At 41.8% G+C, this 18,582-nt stretch overlaps 3 protein-coding genes and 1 long non-coding RNA gene across 4 annotated transcripts in view; 1 reads left to right on the forward strand and 3 right to left on the reverse strand.

Moving 5' to 3' along the window:
• LOC127610714 (ras-related protein ORAB-1-like) overlaps positions 1 to 2,306 on the reverse strand; it is a 9,548-nt gene extending 7,242 nt beyond the window's left edge. Inside the window, exons 1-2 of the mRNA XM_052081177.1 lie at positions 1,937 to 2,306; positions 624 to 696 (exon numbers count right to left, since the gene is read on the reverse strand). Of these exons, the coding sequence (XP_051937137.1) occupies positions 624 to 696; positions 1,937 to 1,950 (87 nt within the window). The 5' untranslated portion in view covers positions 1,951 to 2,306. The remainder of the gene's footprint in view (positions 1 to 623; positions 697 to 1,936) is intronic.
• Positions 2,307 to 8,356: 6,050 nt separating this feature from the next.
• LOC127610757 (uncharacterized) lies at positions 8,357 to 9,187 on the forward strand. Its single transcript, XR_007965028.1, has 3 exons — positions 8,357 to 8,472; positions 8,617 to 8,819; positions 9,057 to 9,187. It is a non-coding gene; the product is annotated as an uncharacterized LOC127610757 (long non-coding RNA).
• LOC127610699 (calcium homeostasis modulator protein 2-like) lies at positions 9,125 to 11,350 on the reverse strand. Its single transcript, XM_052081153.1, has 3 exons — positions 11,154 to 11,350; positions 10,365 to 10,967; positions 9,125 to 10,121 (listed from the first exon to the last, which is right to left on the reverse strand). Exons 2-3 carry the CDS (start codon positions 10,914 to 10,916, stop codon positions 9,693 to 9,695), a joined length of 981 nt encoding a protein of 326 aa, XP_051937113.1. The 5' UTR covers positions 10,917 to 10,967; positions 11,154 to 11,350; the 3' UTR covers positions 9,125 to 9,692.
• A 1,565-nt stretch (positions 11,351 to 12,915) lies between these two features.
• Positions 12,916 to 18,366, reverse strand: calhm3 (calcium homeostasis modulator 3). The gene is made up of 4 exons (XM_052081195.1): positions 17,900 to 18,366; positions 14,060 to 14,187; positions 13,827 to 13,954; positions 12,916 to 13,592 (listed from the first exon to the last, which is right to left on the reverse strand). The coding sequence occupies exons 1-4, from the start codon at positions 18,187 to 18,189 to the stop codon at positions 13,152 to 13,154; spliced, it is 987 nt and encodes a 328-aa protein (XP_051937155.1). The 5' UTR covers positions 18,190 to 18,366; the 3' UTR covers positions 12,916 to 13,151.
• Between the last annotated feature and the right edge of the window lie 216 nt (positions 18,367 to 18,582).

An 18,582-nucleotide genomic window follows, 5' to 3' on the forward strand; every position in this document is an offset into this window, starting at 1 on the left:
ACCCAACCAGTCAGTGTGCTATGGCATATTATTGTCGTGAACGATCATCAGAAGTGTCGCGTGAAATTATCCAGAGTCAATTATTTGGATGAAAAGTTATTTATTTTCTCTAAATAATCCTTTGTTAATTCATCTATATACCAACCACGTATAAGACCAGGCAGAGCAGAACGACCTAATGCTTTGACAGAAGTTACATAATTTACCCATGTATCCAATTTTTTATTAATCGTTTGTCCCGTGAGATTGTTATCGATGTGAAGAGTGTGCCATGGGTAAAGAAAGGTGAGGAAACACTGCAATAGCATATCAGTTTAATGAACTTTCTCAATTAAAAATGTGCAATTAGACATCATGAATACAAACATGACTTTTCGAATACAGTACAGTACTAAGCAACCAATCAGGTTTTGTTTTAGCCAGACTTAAGAGAAAAATGTGAAACGAGAACAAACGATGTCAGTAACAAAATTCTTGCATGCAATTGTAGTTACTGATAGAATCAGTTGCAGACACACCGTAGCATGTTTGCCCATGAGAGCATAATACCTCAACTATGGTCGAAAGATGATTTTTAAAAAACAAAAAAACAAAACGATCCAGATTTTTCTGGAGAAACTTACCGCAAATCGGAGCAGGAGACAGGATTTTCCAACACCAGAGTCACCAATTAGGAGCAGTTTGAATAAATAGTCACTGTAAAAAAAACAATATGTGTTGGTGAATAAAGGCCAAAAATGTAAGTATTTGTCATTTATTTGTTGATGAATTATATTCTTCCTGGGTCAGGAAAAAACAAATACTGTACAATAGCTAAGGAAGCAACAGGAAGTTTGACTGAGAATTACAATTCTTAACAGCTATTATGCATGACGGCATTGACACACTTCAAGGAAAAATATTTACACAGAAGGTGGCACCCTCTTTAATATTCTGGTATGCATCTGTGTGTGTGGATTAAGTATTTTAATTTTTTACTTTTAAAAAGACAATGAATGATAATGAACTGTCAATGAATTTGTCAAATGTGTGCCAATGTGATTTTTTTTAAACACGATAATATTACATTGATGACAAGCCCTAGACAACAAAAGCTGAAGTAACAGTAAGGTAATAGCTCAATTCTGCTGTGGCGGAATTGTAGGCATGTCCCTGGCATGTGATCTTCTCATGACCAGGAACAGTTGTTGGAGGGTGCTGCTTCGACTCTCCTCACACTATATTATTGAAATACATGACAAAGATCAAATATGAGGCACTCGTTGAACTTATAACCTTCATTTGGCGATGTAATGACATTCATATTTTTGCTCGATCCAGGGACAGGCATATTGCCCTCAATTGTCACGCTGGAGAGCCTCTTTTAAGTTTAAGAAGGGAGCTTGGTCGAGCTGCGAATTTCATATCAGCGTAAAATTCAACGAACCAGTGCCACCGGTTCCTTAAGCGTTCACAAAACAGGTGACGACATGAATAATAAACATTTGGGTTTCATGATTTACTCTCGTCTAATGAGAACGATTCTTAACTCCATGTAGTCGGGCCCAGGTTTACATCAAAAGCCTCCAGATGTTGTGGCTTTCTCCCAGGAGCTAAAGACAGCAGTTAGTAAATTAATGTGTAAATGTCAGTCGGGGGGGGTAAAGGCAAAGCTGTCTGGATGTTGACCAATGCATGTTTAGGTCCCCTCCAACCTCCCACGACCATCTATGTCAAAGTAATTCAAGGGGTTCGATTAAAAAACAAAGCCGTCGCTTAACTTAAATAACAATAAACAGCGTTCAGACTTCGGTGGTAGGTTCCGCTGGACAGTCAGCTGATGTAAGCTGCTAATGTAGCTTCACTTCACAGACAATGCTTACAAACTTGTCTATTGTAATACCAACCAACACACTCAAACGTGACACTGTATTCTTAATAATAGTACTGTACTTACTATTCGGGATTCATTGTGGACTTGTTGAAAACTGTGTTGCCGTCTCGTGGGGAGGTTTGATATGATGATGTGGAAACGGCAGCGGTGGCTAGCTTAGACGGCTCTCAGAAGCACGGCCGGCTAGTTGTTGCTCAGTACAAAATCCAAAATGGCTGCGATTCCAACCAGGAAGTAGTTAATAATAGCCAACTCAGCTAGTTACACCATATTAAATAACAAACTGTGCGTAGCCTGCTGACCCTTTTGTTTGATAAAAAATCAGCTGATAGTGGCATTTTCCGCATACCTAAACAAAAATGCTTATGCGTTAAAAACCCAGCGTCCGTTCTCTCTGTAACCGGGAAGTCGTTACTGCATCAGAAAACTGTCACTGGCCCGCTTACGTCATTTAGTGAAACGTGGCAAAGCGATTCTCCCAAGACAACCAACATGTAGTCCAAGTTCTCTGGCAGATAACGTGCCCATAAATTTCAGCAGCGTAAAAGCTGTAGCGAATAAAGTCGATGTAAATTATGTTTGTCTAGTCATGACTTGACAATTGTATCGTCATTGTCGTTTTTTCCTTTTTTTGGAGGGGTAGGAGTCTGTAATCAGTGAAAATTTTACGGGTCTCAAAATAATTTCACGTAAACGTGTAATAAAATTACTTTGTGAGATGTACAAAGAGTCAGTCACATGTTTTAACTGCTGTTGACGCTTATGCGTTAAAAACCCAGCGTCCGTTCTCTCTGTAACCGGGAAGTCGTTACTGCATCAGAAAACTGTCACTGGCCCGCTTACGTCATTTAGTGAAACGTGGCAAAGCGATTCTCCCAAGACAACCAACATGTAGTCCAAGTTCTCTGGCAGATAACGTGCCCATAAATTTCAGCAGCGTAAAAGCTGTAGCGAATAAAGTCGATGTAAATTATGTTTGTCTAGTCATGACTTGACAATTGTATCGTCATTGTCGTTTTTTCCTTTTTTTGGAGGGGTAGGAGTCTGTAATCAGTGAAAATTTTACGGGTCTCAAAATAATTTCACGTAAACGTGTAATAAAATTACTTTGTGAGATGTACAAAGAGTCAGTCACATGTTTTAACTGCTGTTGACAAGTCATGCCAAATGATCCCGAAAGGACTGACCACATGTAATGTAATTTGCATGTGAGTGTCACGAGTCACGTTCTTTGCATGGGTCTGTCTAACTTCTCTTGGGAAATAGTTTTAGGAAGTAATACTTCTGTTGGTCAGAGCTGCCCTATTTTAAAAAGTTTTTTGTGCTGGTCTTTCAGGTATACCAGTAAGACCAGCTCAAAAACACAAAAGCAGCATTTGTTGTGGGCCTGCACAAAGCATAACTGCCTGTCATTTTTCACTATTTTTCGAAAAGAAGAAAAAATAAATCATTTTAGAACACACATTGGTTATGTTTTCCTCTCGTTTACTTGTTCAATCATGTAGTTTAAGGTTTTGTTAATGTGAGTTCTAATTTATTTTTCTTATCTTCCTGTTGGGTGACGATGTATGCCACTGGCATTATTGCTTAATGTTTGGTGCTATTTTGTGTGGACGGATACCGTGTTATGGAGTGTATATAAATAAAGGGGGTGGAGCTTCCCCGCAGTTCGCTTCTGGCAGTGACGATGCATTGAGGCACGTTGGGTGTTCAGCGACTCAGTGGTAGCGACCACAGAAAAATACGAAACGTCTCCAGTCTTGTGCCTAGAACATAGTGTAGTCACCAGCAATGATGCCTACACATGAACAGCGAGAGACTTCCGCAGTAGTAGGTTCAACACTTCCAATAATATTAAAAATTGACTTCGACAATGGCAGCAAGGTAGTTGACCAGTTGGCACGACCGCCTCACAGTGCAAAGGTGAAGGGTTGGATTCAGTTGGATTCCTCTGTGGACTTTGCATGTTCTCTCTGGCCAGGCATGCATGGGTTTTCGCCGGATACTCCAATCCCCTCCTACATTCCAAGACATGCATAGTAATGGAACACTCTCAATCAGGGGTGGCAAACTCATTTCTGTTGCGGGCCACATTTTAGTTACTGTTTTCGTTGGAGGGTTGTTATGACTGAGACCATATAAAGAAGTCAAGAATAACTGTTTATTCAACTCTTCTTTAAATTACTCTCATAAGGGGTTTGGTAACAAGAAAATGCTTAGAATGTCTCTTTTATTTATTAAATAGGAGAATTAAAATTTTTGGTAGACATTTTAGAAAGCACAATGGAAGTTGATATGTTTGATCTGCTTTTATGGGCCACATAAAATGATGTAGCAAGCCAGTTCTGGCCCCCGTACCTTAAGTTTGACACCTGTGTTCTGAATTGTCTCTTGGTGTGATGATGATTGCAAATGTTTGTTTGTCTATGGGCTCTATTGGCTGGCAACAAGTTCAGGGTGTTCCCCGAATTCTGCGTAAGTGCTCATAGCATATCGTTGGCCACATATTATCATTGATTAAGTCAGGAGTGGGCAAACTTTTTGGCTCGGGGGCCACATTGATTTCTAAATTTGACAGATGGTCCGGGTCAGCACAAGATACGGTTCATATAAAAACTGTATATGTTGACAGTCCATACCAAACATCAACAGAACAAAAGCATTAAAGTATTACCTTTAAAAAAAGAGAGAACAGTGATACAACTGTGGTATATGTCCTGTATGAACATCAAAGTATGTTAACAACATACATGTGTGACAACACAAGCAACAAAGTGCAATAATATATTGCCCCAAAACTGAAGCATACAGTACTGGTAGGTGACAAAATATAAAAAAGTTAGGACTATTTACTACAAAATGACACGAGTAAAAGACCTGGTGGTTTCTTTCCACTCACTCACTGTCTCGAACTTGACCTCTCCTCGATCACCACACAAGACAGCCTTGCTAAGCTGATGTCGTGCAATGAATTTTTGATGCCAGCCATGGGACGCTTCGAAGTCTTCGATGCCCATAGTTACTGTTATGGAATTTTCTTTCACTCTTATTAGCGGTCCAGTTTGTGGAAAGTTTTTAGCACGATAACAGTCAAGACATACCAGGAAACGTGTATTTACTCGACTGTCCGTCGAGCCGCAAGCAATTCACTCTGAGCATGGAAACAGCCAGAATCAGACTGAGCAAGAATCGCTTCCTCGTTTTTCAAAGTCTTTTTCACTTTCCGATGACAAACGTCTCATGAATGTTTTGTACTTTGTAACCTGCTTCGTTTAATCAGATACACTTCACTTTCTCTTCCGCGGCCATTACTGTTCCTCTTCGTTTGGATGCCGTGATCTACAGGACATAAAAATATTCGCAATTCCAGTAAAACTCACTGCAATAAAGAGTCTCTTGCATGTCGCTATTTTGGATCCAATGATAGAAATAGTGGCACGGACAGCCGGGCACGCTTATTCCGTCGTATCAAGCGGGAGTTGCTTGAGTTGCCACTACTGTGGGCTTCCATGGCGTCTCCACCTCCCTCCCTGTGCTCTGCAACTTCAAGTAACTGTGCCACATGGCGTTGAAATGCCCGTCATTACAAGTCCAAATTAAATGAATGCAATCATTTACATTGAACCTTAATTGTATACCAACCTTCGGCGGGCCGGATTAAAATGACCAACGGGCCGGATCCGGCCCGCGGGCCGTAGTTTGCCCACCCCTGGCTTAGAGCATGCCATTTATTATTAAAGGATCCAGTCCTATTTAGTCTTTGTATGCTTCGCACGGGCAGTAATTATCAGAAGACACTATGTCCTATTCGACAGTTATGCCAATGCCATAACTCCATCTATGAAACCTGAGGGAAGAAAAACAGTTAACCAAACTCCAAGCATGCATTAAAGAAAACCAGAGTTACATGACCAATAATTTCCATGTACCAAACTCAGAGAAAACCCAAGTACTCATACTTGGCTCTTATAACATTTGGAGGCAAAGTCTCCGATGACTTGGCTGCCTTAAACTGCTTTTTGCTCGCCTCAAGCTGTGGAGAGGAAACTTGGTATCACTTAGGACCAGCACTTATTATTCTTTGCTCACATACAAAAAGTATCAGGGATAGCATTCTATCATTGGTGAAAAATGAGAAGAAAAAAAATATTTTTTTTGCCATAAGTTTACACCGAAGGAAATGCTTGCATTTCTGACCTTGAGGCTGGATCACTGTAACTATCTCTTAAAGGCTCCTTCAGCAAATTGTTCAAGACTCTCCCCTCGATCCAAAATACTGCAGCCCAAGGACTGTGTTAAACTAAAAAAAAGTGTTAGGCTCACTACAATGGCTTTATATAAAATTTAGAATGAAATCCTCCTCCACGTCTACAAAGCATGAAATGATTAGGCACTGCAACACTTCTTCCATAAAGAAAGAACTCTTCCATTAAATGTCTCTGTGAGACCTGCAAATCATGAGTGTGTCTATGGGGAATTTGTGTCACCTTTTGAGGACGTTTAATAAAGAGTCTTCAAGGATTTTGGCACGAAACAAAGTGAGAGACTATTGAAGTCAAATAAATATGGTATCTTTGTGTTTGAAGATGTCTATATTTGGGACTGGAGTTGGTAGAAAGGGACTGAAAATGTCACATCCTGTAGTCATGAATCCCACTAGAGTTCCAGGCAGGATACTGTAATATGATTGGCTGTCATATCCAGGCAGGATAGGCCTACATCCTTCGAAGCAGGAAGGACAGTGTCAGGCCAGGAACAGAATCGGATTGGATTGGATACAACGTTATTGTCAAATGTGCTGTACAGCACAGATGAAATTTCTTCCTTCTCAAGTCAACATAAAACAAGAGGAGCTGTTGCGGGTGTCCGCGCCACCATCAAAAGACAGTAAAAAAAAATGACAGAATAATACAAAACAACACATGAGACACAGACAATCGTGCAAACTTAACCACTTTCCTGCATACACTTTGTTGTCTGAAGCTGTTATACATGAAAGAGGAGCGAATCAAAGTGTCGTTTTCAACAGTGGATCAAAGACGTCTTGCTGCAATGTGCACACGTCTGCTACAAGCTAAGCTTGAAAGCAACAAGAAGCTGTAGCATCCATTAACGAAAAAGAGAGCGCCAGAATTTTGACACTTAAGTAGAAAAGTAAAAGTCTTCCATCCATCCATCCATCCATCCATCCATCCATCCATCCATCCATCCATCAATCCATCCATCCATCCATCCATTTTCTACTCCGCTTATCCTCATGAGGGTCGCGGGCGTGCTGGAGCCTTTCCCAGCTGTCTTTGGGGAGTTGGCGTGATACACCCTGAACTGGTTGCCAGCCAATCGCAGAGCACACATAGACAAACAACCATTCACACTCACAACCACACCGAGGGACAAGTTAGAGAACTGGGTGGGCCGACATGCTGCAGTAAAAGTCTTTATATACAAAAATACAAAGTAACAATAGAGATCAGGGCTGGGTGCAGAAGGCATCAAGAAAGCTGGATGTTATGACATATTACTTGAGCTTGAATACTCAAGACATCAGGCCATTCCCAATCCTATATGAAAAAAATAAAGGTGGTAACATAAAGGACCATAAAACTGGCAACATCAAGGAACCAACCCAAAACACAGTCACAACCACTTAGAGCAAGCGAGAGGGCTCGAGCTGCTGCCACCATTCCCAGCGCACCCTCCCCAGTCCCCACACCTCTGCAGCCACCACCAACAGTCTAGAAATGTCATCATTGATTGCACGCTTGCAAGACACTGATTTTAACACACGCAAAAGAAAAGGGTGACTATTATACTTCAAACAATGTTAGCCTTTAGCAAAAAGACTGCATGTGACTTAATTTTGCGTAACTTGTTCGGGGTTTTGTACCCGTCTTCAAAAGCAGACTCGCTTCACCTGGCCGTGAAGGATAACTTGAGCATTGAAAGCCAAAGCTGCTGAAGTTCTCTTTTTGCAGTTACTCTATATTACTGTACAGTAAACAATTGTGTCAACACAAAACGTTTGACTAAGCAGAATTTCTTTGTGTTTTGTTTGTTTTGGAAGTTGATGCAATTTATTGGTAGCTAGTAAAACATGTTCTTTTGTTACTGACTAGAAAGAGATGTTGCTCTAGTAAACCAGCATTTCTTCTTCAGCGAAGGGTTCATTACTCAAAGCTTCATTCACATTAGCTCTTTCCTGACACCTCATGTACAGTGTGAAGTATTAAGGGTGAAACATTGAAATGCTTAAGTATACTGTACTGAAAAAAATGTCCCAAGATGGCAAAATGCATCTTCACGAATCATTGAGGCTTTTTATTCATTTGGTTTGCACATGGCTTTCAGCAATCTTGTTTAATTTGTTCTTCGGCATCATCAAGCTGCCAGCAATATGTATCGACAGAATGAAAGATGTGCTGAAAATAGAGCCCAAAAGAGTGAACATGATAATATCCTTCTTTCATTGTCGCCGCGGCAGACCTCTCATCCGGTCTGACTCACTTCTGAAAAATGAATGTATAAAACACATCTTTCATGTGTGTGTTTCTTGGTTGTTGTCCAAAAGTTGTGTTACGTATCGTGCTAAATGATTATTTGTGCTTCCTTATTTTAGAAACACCGTTACTTTTGAAGTTGGAATAACATGTCTACACTTCTTTCCATTAAATTCAAACTAATGTTATGAATGAAATCATTTCATGTGGATAATTGCGACACATACTGTGATCTAAGTATTGCAGCTGGTCAAAAGTGAATGGATTTAGATGGAAATAAACAACAGATTATGTGTGAAAATGAAGTCATTCCAGTTTATGGGCAACAGTTGACCTACTTTATGCATTTGTCAGCCCATCTCATTCGTGATTAAAAAAGAGAGATTGTTTGAAGACACTGACCACAGAGCACATCACGAGTGAGTCAGTTGCAAAACCAAAGAGTGATTGTCACAAATCTCAATTTTGAACTTTAACGGGGACTTATTTCAGATTCACTTTTCAATGTTTGTGTGCAAATAGTTGGGTCTTTGGAGTGCCGACCCACCCATGTGAAATTAACCCTTTCAGGGACAGTGGTTACTGCAGTGGACTGCTTCACATGCTATCAGGTTACAGGGTGCATGAAAGATTTTAACATTCTTTGACGAGAAGGTGATGTCCAATACTGTCTCCAAAACATCAAGTAAAAACTTGACAAGGGAAACAGTCGACTGCAAAACACACAAAAACATACAGATGGGTAACACAAGACAAAAGTAAGAAATTATTTTATTTGAGCGCTTGTCAAAAGTGAGCAAACAGAAATGTACACATTCCCACCATTTGAGTCACTCTGGCATCAAAGGAGTCATCAAGCCTCGATAATGTAGGCCTGTCTACTAACTAAAAAGAGATACACAAATACGATTCTCTGCAAGTTTTTTCTCCTACTTTTGTACAGAGTTCAGCATTGACTGTAGTCTGCACTCAACTGAAGAGCATTCTTGTTATAAATACATTTTCACGATAGCATTGCTAAAACAAGAAGTCAAATACTGTATTCTTGATGCACATGTGTAATGGACAGACCCTCTAACGAATGTAATTCTAATGTTAAAATGTAATTCGAAAGTTTGAATTCACGATTTAAATAAAAGGCGGTAAATGTCTTTATAGCACAGTTTCCAAATCCCAATGACATATCAGTGATTGGCTGCCTTGACAATGAGTAATTCATCGAACTGAGTGAATTACATCCCATCGGTGTTGCTTTGACGAAATCTGACAAGTCAACAAAGGTTCTGAAATGAAATACGTCTGGTTACGGTGACTGGATTGTGCTAAGTAATAAAACTGTCATATACATCCATTTCTTTATCGAAACCCTCCACATTGTTCTCTTCGCTGTATGTGGCCCATTTATTGAGTCTGCTGTATAGAGGTAGTCCATTTTTCTCCCTGTAAAGGTAGACACCAGTCACTCTGTTCCACTCAGTGCTGCAGATGGGACTGGCCGCAGCCTGGTGCTCGACAACATGTTCCTTCTCATCCTTCTCCAAAGCCACGAAACCGAAGAAGCTCCGAACATACTTTGCAGCCATGATTTGGGCGTGGACAGCGGCTGTACGATGAAAGAGGGTCTTTTCATTCGAGCGATACTTGGACCAGTATTCTTCCTGCTGGTAGCCAAGGGGCGAGCAGCAATGTCTCGTACACATAACCAGGAACACCATCAGAGATGTCCCGGCAACCACGAGCCAGCCTATCAGCTGAAAACAACATAATAATTAAGTCAATCAATTGTTAGGTGTGGTATTTTTTGCACATTTACAGTTTGAGTCTTTGTCGGTCTGCCATGTCATTCTTTCTCATAAATAGCTAGTCGATAATCAGTTTGTTCTCTATTAAGTTTTTTGATTGTTTTTATAAACCAAATATTTCTAGAAGGCTTTCTCAAATTAATAATGATGGAAAAATTAGATGGCTTTGGTGAAAACATTATTTTCCACTACCTGTGACTCATATTTCAGACGTCGGTCAATTTCTGCCCAAAAGCCTTGCAGCTCGGTTGGGATACTTTCCTTGCAAGGGAACTTTGCCATGTCCTCTGTATTATGACCAGGGGGGAAACCCTTCACGGTGCTGGGATCAGTAAACTCACTTAGGGCACATGTGTATGCCAGACCCTGGAGCAGGGATAAAATTGTCCACGTAATAGGTGCCACCACGGCTCGACCAAGGATACTTCCCAATACTGCAAATGCTGCTGCTGTTGACAGTTTCCGGAGCTTCCTGAGGCGACACTCTGATACTAGGTCCCAAGTCCTCTTGTTCAACATTACTCCAACAATAAAAAATGCCAAAGCTGGAGCACCAATGGCAGCTATGCCATAGTAGTAATTTCTCCCAGGGGAACACGGACAATCAAAAGCAAAAACGTTGTATGCTGTCTGGCTCGCCACAGTGCCCAGAGCAATCATACCATTAAAGATCATTACATCTTTACTCTTGAAGAAGAGAGACCCAAATTTAAAGTTCTCCCTTACAAGGGCATAAGCGGCCATGCTTGGGATGTTCGGGTAAGATCACTGAAGCTGAGCTGAAGTAATGTCAAGCTAAAGGGAGGAAAAAAAAGAACAAAAAGATCGACATTAAATGTTTGATGTATTCAATTTCCTTCGGAAATCACATGAGCTAATGCATCATTTTGAAGTGTAAACGACATCACATGAACAGATGTTGTAAAACCGTATGATTAAAAAGCAAAAAATCAACCATCAAAGAAAGTCACACTAACTTACAGGCTTCTCGTGTCCTCAGGCAAAACATGTGACTGAACTTTTATAATCCATTTAAGCGATGCCTTCTGTGATGCTATCTCCAAAGACTGGGCAACGTGTACTTTTCCGACTGAAAAGAGAAGTCTTCCCTCTCAATCTGAGCCCGACTTTGAGTTTGTGTGAGCTTTGTGGGCACCAAAGATGACTCATATTGCAAGGACCTGCCCTCTGGTTTCCTCCCCGGTGAAGGGAAAAAAAACTAGGCCTACAAGTGAAAACATGTGCAAACACAACCAAGTCAGGAACTGGAAAAGCTTGCTCACTGAATGCATCGGTTTACGATGATGTGTAAAAATGAAGCTTAGCATTTAATATCCTTGTACAACAAATGATAGCTGATTTAGTTTATTGAGGAGTTCGATTATCAATGTAATAAGTGTAAATGTGGAGTACACAATGCACAGATCCATTCATATATTCCAATATTGTATTGTATTGTATTGTATTGTATTGTATTGTATTGTATTGTATTGTATATTTACTGTACTTATGCTATATACTTATGCTGTATGCATAATGGAGGGGTAGCTACCTAGTCCCACTGTAGACATATGCAAGAATGGCAACTAGTCATTGGAGAGATGCAAGTATGCTTCATGTGCGTTTCTGAGCTGTCCCCGCCCCCAAGCTCAAGAAGTGTAACGCTCTTTGGTGCCCCTTTCACTCTGGCATCTCTTCTTACATGCCTGCATGTGTGTGAGATCTATTTCTCTCTGTGGTGCAAAATATAAAAGCGATACAGCAGAGGATTTCGCGTGGAGGCATTACAAAGAGTATAATAATACAAAAATAATCACAATATAAAATGTCCTACCTAAAATGTATGTGCTGTATATGCTCACATCCGGCAGTGACTGAGTTTTCCTTATTGTACCTTTTTATAACTATCACAATGGAGCAACCGCACATGTTGACTCTGCCTCAACACTGCCTTCAACACTTTTTTTTATGTTGTATGAGCTGGGCTAAATCCACAACTTTTTTAGGACTGTGTGTTTGGTTTCAAAGAGAAAATGTATTCCAAATGTTTAAATTATCTGCTCTGGATAAATGCAGAATTACTTTCAGAGGAATAAACCAGATCCTTTGAATCAAGCTTGAAATATCCCTTTGCATGTTTCCATGAGAACCTGTGGGTGGATCTCCTACTTACTATGTAAAATTTTCAGACTGCACCTTCACCCATTCAAAGCATCTGTGTCATATGATTTGCTCCTCTTAGAGTACAAAAGAAAAAGCCTGTATCAGTACCACATTTGGAAGATTCAAAGTGTTACCCTCAATCGAAAAGAAACCCAGAAACCAACAAGTTCTCAAACCGGCCATTATGTGAAAACTGCTGGGGAATCGGTAACACAAGTTTTACCTCGACCTGGAGTAAGAGCAAAATACCTTCTGGACAAAGGTTTTATGGGCAAACGAAACAAAGATTGAGCTAAATGGCCGCAATGAAAATGAGTATGTTTGGATGTGTCAAGGTGAAGCTTTTTAAAGCAACTGTCAAGCAAGTTTGGCTGCGCAGCTGTCTGGCTGCACTACAAAAAGTGGATGGAACTATCTTCGCAATCAACATTCTATAACAAGGGTTGCCAACCTTTTTGAAGCTGGGAGCTCCTTCCTGGATACCGATTTGTGTGATGGGCTGTCAGTTTAAAACACTTCTGAAATAATTATCAGCAAATGAATAACTAACAAGGTAGAAATAAACACCAACATACACACTTTATTTTCTCTTTGTTTACATGATCAAATGACCACTTCTACAATGGTCCTTGGAGATCACAATGTCCCTTCACTGGTGAGCTATTTTGAGAACAGGCCCAAGGGCTACTCATGTGGTCCTTGGGGCTACCTGGTGCTCACGGGCACCACAAAGCTGACCTCTGGTCTACGGTATGAAGTTATTGATGACACCATCAGAGTAAACATAACTACCAAGCATTTAACCACAAAAATACATCAAAATGGTAGATTTCCCCTTTCTTCCTTGCAGGTAACACACATCCTGGGCCTGGAGGCACCTTTGGTTACATCTAGTTCCGGTTTACTGAAGTACCATTTTTGGAGCAAATTGTCCATTTGCTCTTGCTTTGTTATCCCATGAAGTCGCCCCTCCTCTTTATATTCCCAGTCATTCGTGATGGTTTTAATGAATTGAGGATGTGGGGAACACAATTCAACATCCTCCCTCATGTCTTCGAAGAACTGCACAACACAAGTCCGGGCAAAGTCTCGGGCATGGAGAACACAGGTCTCATCAAAGAGCTTCTGCTCCACATCAAGGTAGTTGCTCCAGTAGCGTGTCTGCAGGAAGGTGGCATGGTCATCAAAACAAGGCTTGAGGACTCGTCCTAGTGCTCCCAGTACAATCAGGAAAAGGAGGATGGACCAGCCAACTGCCTTGACAGGAAGTTAATGTTACTAATGATGCTTGAAAGAAATTGAAACAAATTTGCTGTGAATGAGTTGACAATTCCTTGTGAGTTAGCAATCTGATTTAAAAAAAAAAAAGAACAAACACTTGTGATCATGAAAATGCAAGAGAGCACCATGCAAACTCGACACGTAAAGGTCTGAGCTCAGATTCTAACCCAGAAGCTTCTTCCTAAAACCCACACATATGCTGGAGATTACTTGCGAATAGCAGCGAATGTAACGAGACACTGCTTTATGGAAAGAGCTGTTCCTGAAGATGATAGCCTCCTTGCAGGGCACTTTGGCCATTATTTTCATCACATCTAGTCCTGTGTTGTTTGGCACACCTGAAGGCATGACAAAAACATGATGTACCACACAAACGAAAAGAAGAACAATTTCACACATGTATCCTGTATACGTAGGACAAACGGTTCTGTACAGAGCACTACCTGAGAAGAGTGCAGGATCGACACTCATGCTGAAGGCACAGATGAATATTTTCCCGTCCAGCAAGGTGACAAGGACCCACACCACTGGAGCAAGTAGGGCACGCTGGATCATGGCTGAGAATAAATATCTGCAAAAAGAAATCAATATTTGTCCCCTTTTCTTCACATTCTGTCACGTGTCAGAATCCATATTAATTTATATTTAACACCAACTTCCTAATGCCTAACGTTGTCCGAAGTTGCTTAGGTCCATAGATGAAGTGCATCTGCCAAATCCACATCATTACAGTTTTATTGCTTCCACTGTTGTAATTTCTTTATTTCTGTGAGTCGTCCTGTAATTAAATATACTTATCAATAAATATATATATATATATATATATATATATATATATATATATATATATATATATATATATATATATATATATATATATATATATATATATATAGCCCCAATGAATACAGATGATGAGATTGGGAGGCCTGCAGATAATGAGATTGGGAGGCCAGCCCCAATGAATGAAATGCTGAGCGAGGCAGCAACTGACCTGAACGCAAAGATCATGGCGAGAATGAAAGCTGGGCAAACTAGAATCCGATTACAACGGCAATGTGAAGTAGCACCTGAAAGTCTCATGGAAAGTGTGACTGCAGCACTGAAGGCGATCCCTACCGTGACGATCAAGGAAACCAATGAGCTGATATACGCATCAGTGATCCTAGAGATGCTTGGCTATAAGAGCAACCATGGAAGCCATGAGATACGTTAACCACCATGGAAAAGACGGTTGGAGGCTAAGATCAAGGTGGCTTGGAAGGATGTGGGGTCAACTGACGGAGGCCCAGAGAGGTGTGATGAAAAGGCCGAGACCCAAGAGGTACATCCAGATGACCATACCTGAAGCACTCGGAGCTGCCAAACAAAGGCTCCAAGCCTTGTCCAGCCGCCTAAAGCGGTACACGAAAGAGAATGAGGCCAAACGAATAAACACGCTGTTCGTAACACAACCTGCGAAAGTGTACGCTCAGTGGCAGGGTCCTAACAACAGAGCTAACCCACCAAGACTGGAAACTGAAAGGGACTGGAAAGGCATATGGGAGAAGGAGGTTGCACGTAACAGCAGTGCACAATGGCTGGTGACCCTGAGAGAGGAGCACAGCAACCTCCCTGAACAGAACCCAGTTACCATAACAGTGGGCAGACATACAGGAAAGAGTCTCAGATATGAAAAACTGGACAGCACCTGGCGTGGACATGGTCCACACCGGCTGGCTAAAGAAACTCACAGCAATCCATGAGCGCCTAGCATCACAAATGAACCAGTTGCTGAGGGATGGGACTCACCCAGGATGGCTAACCGAAGGACGAACAATCCTGATCATGAAGGATCCCTCAAAGGGTGCAGTCCCATCCAACTATCGACCAATAACCTGTCTCTCCACAACATGGAAGCTCATGTCAGGCATCATTGAGGCTAAGACAGTCTTACAAGACTGCAGGTCCCGACGTATCAACCTGTGCACAGCCTGGATTGATTACAAGAAAGCCTATGACTCGATACCACATAGATGGATCACTGAATGCTTGGAGTTGTATAAGGTGAACAGGATACTCAGAGCCTTCGTTGCGAACTCAATGAGGATGTGGAAAACCACACTTGAAGCCAATGGCAAGCCACTTACTCAAGTGTCCATCAAATGTGGCATATACCAAGGTGATGCACTCTCCCCACTGCTGTTCTGCATAGGACTGAACCCCCTAAGCCAAGTAATCACCAAGACAGGCTATGGATACCGCCTCAGAAATGGAGCTACAATCAGTCACCTCCTCTACACGGATGACATAAAGCTGTATGCTAAGAGCGAAAGGGACATAGACTCCCTGATCCACACAACCAGGATCTACAGCAGCGACTTTGGGATGTCATTCGGGCTTGAGAAATGTAGTCGGATGGTGACTAAGAGAGGAAAGGGGTACTGAAGGGGTCTCACTCCCTGAAGGAACAATAGCAGACATTGAAGAGAGCTACAAGTACCTCGGTATACCACAAGCCAATGGCAACCTCGAACTGGCAACAAGGAAAGCAGCTACGGCCAAATACCTCCAGCGAGTGAGGCAAGTCCTAAGAAGCCAGCTCAATGGCAAGAATAAGACCTGGGCAATAAACAGCTATGCCCTGCCAGTGATCATATACCCTGCAGGAATAATAAAGTGGCCAAAGGAAGTGATTTAGACCACGAATGTTAAGACCCGAAAGCTCCTGCATGGGCGGTTCCATCCCAAATCCAGCACCCTGAGACTGTAGCGCAAGCCGCAAGGAAGGAGGCCAGCGACTAGTGAGTGTGAGAGCCACTGCCCAGGATGAAACATCCAAGCTCCATGAATACATCAAGGAGAAGGCTCCAACGGATGACATACTCAGAGAATGTCTCAGACAATGGGGAACAGAGGATGAGGCGCTGGAAGAGGGACCATCATGGGAGGACAAGCCCCTACACGGATGTACCACCGGACCATAACTGAAGTGGCCAATCTCAAGAAGTCCTATCAGTGGCTAGAGAGGGCTGGCCTGAAGGACAGCACAGAGGCACTTATCCTGGCTGCTCAGGAGCAGGCCCTGAGCACCAGAGCCATTGAGGCCCAGATATACCACATCAGACAAGACCCAAGGTGTAGCTTGTGCAAAGAGGCACCTGAGACGATCAAACGCATAACTGTAGGGTGTAAGATGCTGGCAGGGAAAGACTACATGGAACGCCATAATCAGGTGGCTGGCATAGTCTACCGAAACATCTGTGCGGAGTATGGACTGGAAACCCCAAGGTCAAAATGGGAAACACCCCCGAAGGTGGTGGAGAATGACAGAGCGAAGATCCTGTGGGAATTCCAGATCCAGACTGACAAAATGGGAATGGCGAACCAACCAGATATCATGATCATAGATAAAGGGCAGAGGAAAGCCGTTGTAGTGGATGTAGCGGTCCCAAGTGATGGAAACATCAGAAAGAAGGAACACGAGAAACTCGAGAAATACCAAGGGCTCAGAGAGGAGCTGGAGAGAGCCTGCAAGGTAAAGGTGACAGTCGTGCCTGTGGTGGTCGGAGCACTCGGGGCAGTGACCCCCAAACTAGATGAGTGGTTGCAACAGATCCCGGGAACAACATCGGACATCTCAGTCCAGAAATGTGCAGTGCTGGGAACAGCAAGGATACTGCGCAGAACCCTCAAGCTTCCTGGCCTCTGGGAGAGGACCCAAACTGAATGAGGGACAGACACCACCCGAGGGTGAGACGAGGATTTTTTTTTATTGATAGATAGATAGATAGATAGATAGATAGATAGATAGATAGATAGATAGATAGATAGATAGATAGATAGATAGATAGATAGATAGATAGATAGATAGATAGATAGATAGATAGATAGATAGATAGATAGATAGATAGATAGATAGATAGATAGATAGATAGATAGATAGATAAGACAAGATACGATATCCTTTATTTGTCCCACACTGGGGAAATTTACAGCCTCCAGCAGCAAGAATGTGGGTAGAAAGAAGAAAGATTAGAAAGATAAAAGAAGAAGAAAGTTAAGATTTTATCTTAACTTATTTTGAGATTTAAGACCATTTACAATCACAAAATCTTATCATGCATTCACATTTTCAAGCCTTTTGAAAGATTGATTTAAGATATTTTAATGCCAATACAGGCCAATTTTTAAGACTGCCATTTCGGGATTCACCGGAACCCTATTTACTGTAATGTTCCATCACAGTTCTGAAAAAGCATACAGTATTACAGTTGCTGATGTAGATACAAAGTTGGACTTACTTGACCACAGCAGGATTTTTAGACCGTTTTCCAGTTGGTCTCATCCATTCATCCATCATGACACCTGTATGTCGATTGACCAGGACCCCCAGGAAGAAAAGGACAATGGGTGGAACGACCATAACACCCAAAGAGTACAGTTTGTTGTACTGCGGAAGGCATGGACAGTTGAAGTCAAAGCTGGTGTAAAGCTTGACGCTGACCAAGGCGAGGACGATACATATCCCGTTGGAGATTGATTCGGAGTTCGACTGGAAATACTGCAAAACTAACTTCAGGCGCTCCATCATTTCATGAGTAGATAAGTTCAAACAACAAAGAGCTGCTGCTTTACAAGATGATGACACAAGCACGTGTGATACGAGTCGGTCTGATTATTTCTAACTGAAATTCACACGTGAGCTTATTTCCTCAATTTTAAAGTAAATTAGCAGGTCCCATTAAGTGTGCAGACATACCAGTCATGAAAGTCCTTCTACAGTGTGCGAGGGAGGAGGTACGCATGAATCACTTGACACCTGAACAGTGTCACCACACCCTGGTCTTTTGCATTCCGATAAAAGCTCACAAGAAAAAGACAGCTGCAATGCATATGGTTGTATGTGTGTACACTCTCCAAACGCATTCTAGCTCATTTTGAATGATAGTCAGCACACACCTGCCATCACCTGATTAAACTTCAA

Source organism: Hippocampus zosterae, chromosome 11 (assembly GCF_025434085.1).
Source record: "Hippocampus zosterae strain Florida chromosome 11, ASM2543408v3, whole genome shotgun sequence".
NCBI lineage: Eukaryota > Metazoa > Chordata > Actinopteri > Syngnathiformes > Syngnathidae > Hippocampus > Hippocampus zosterae.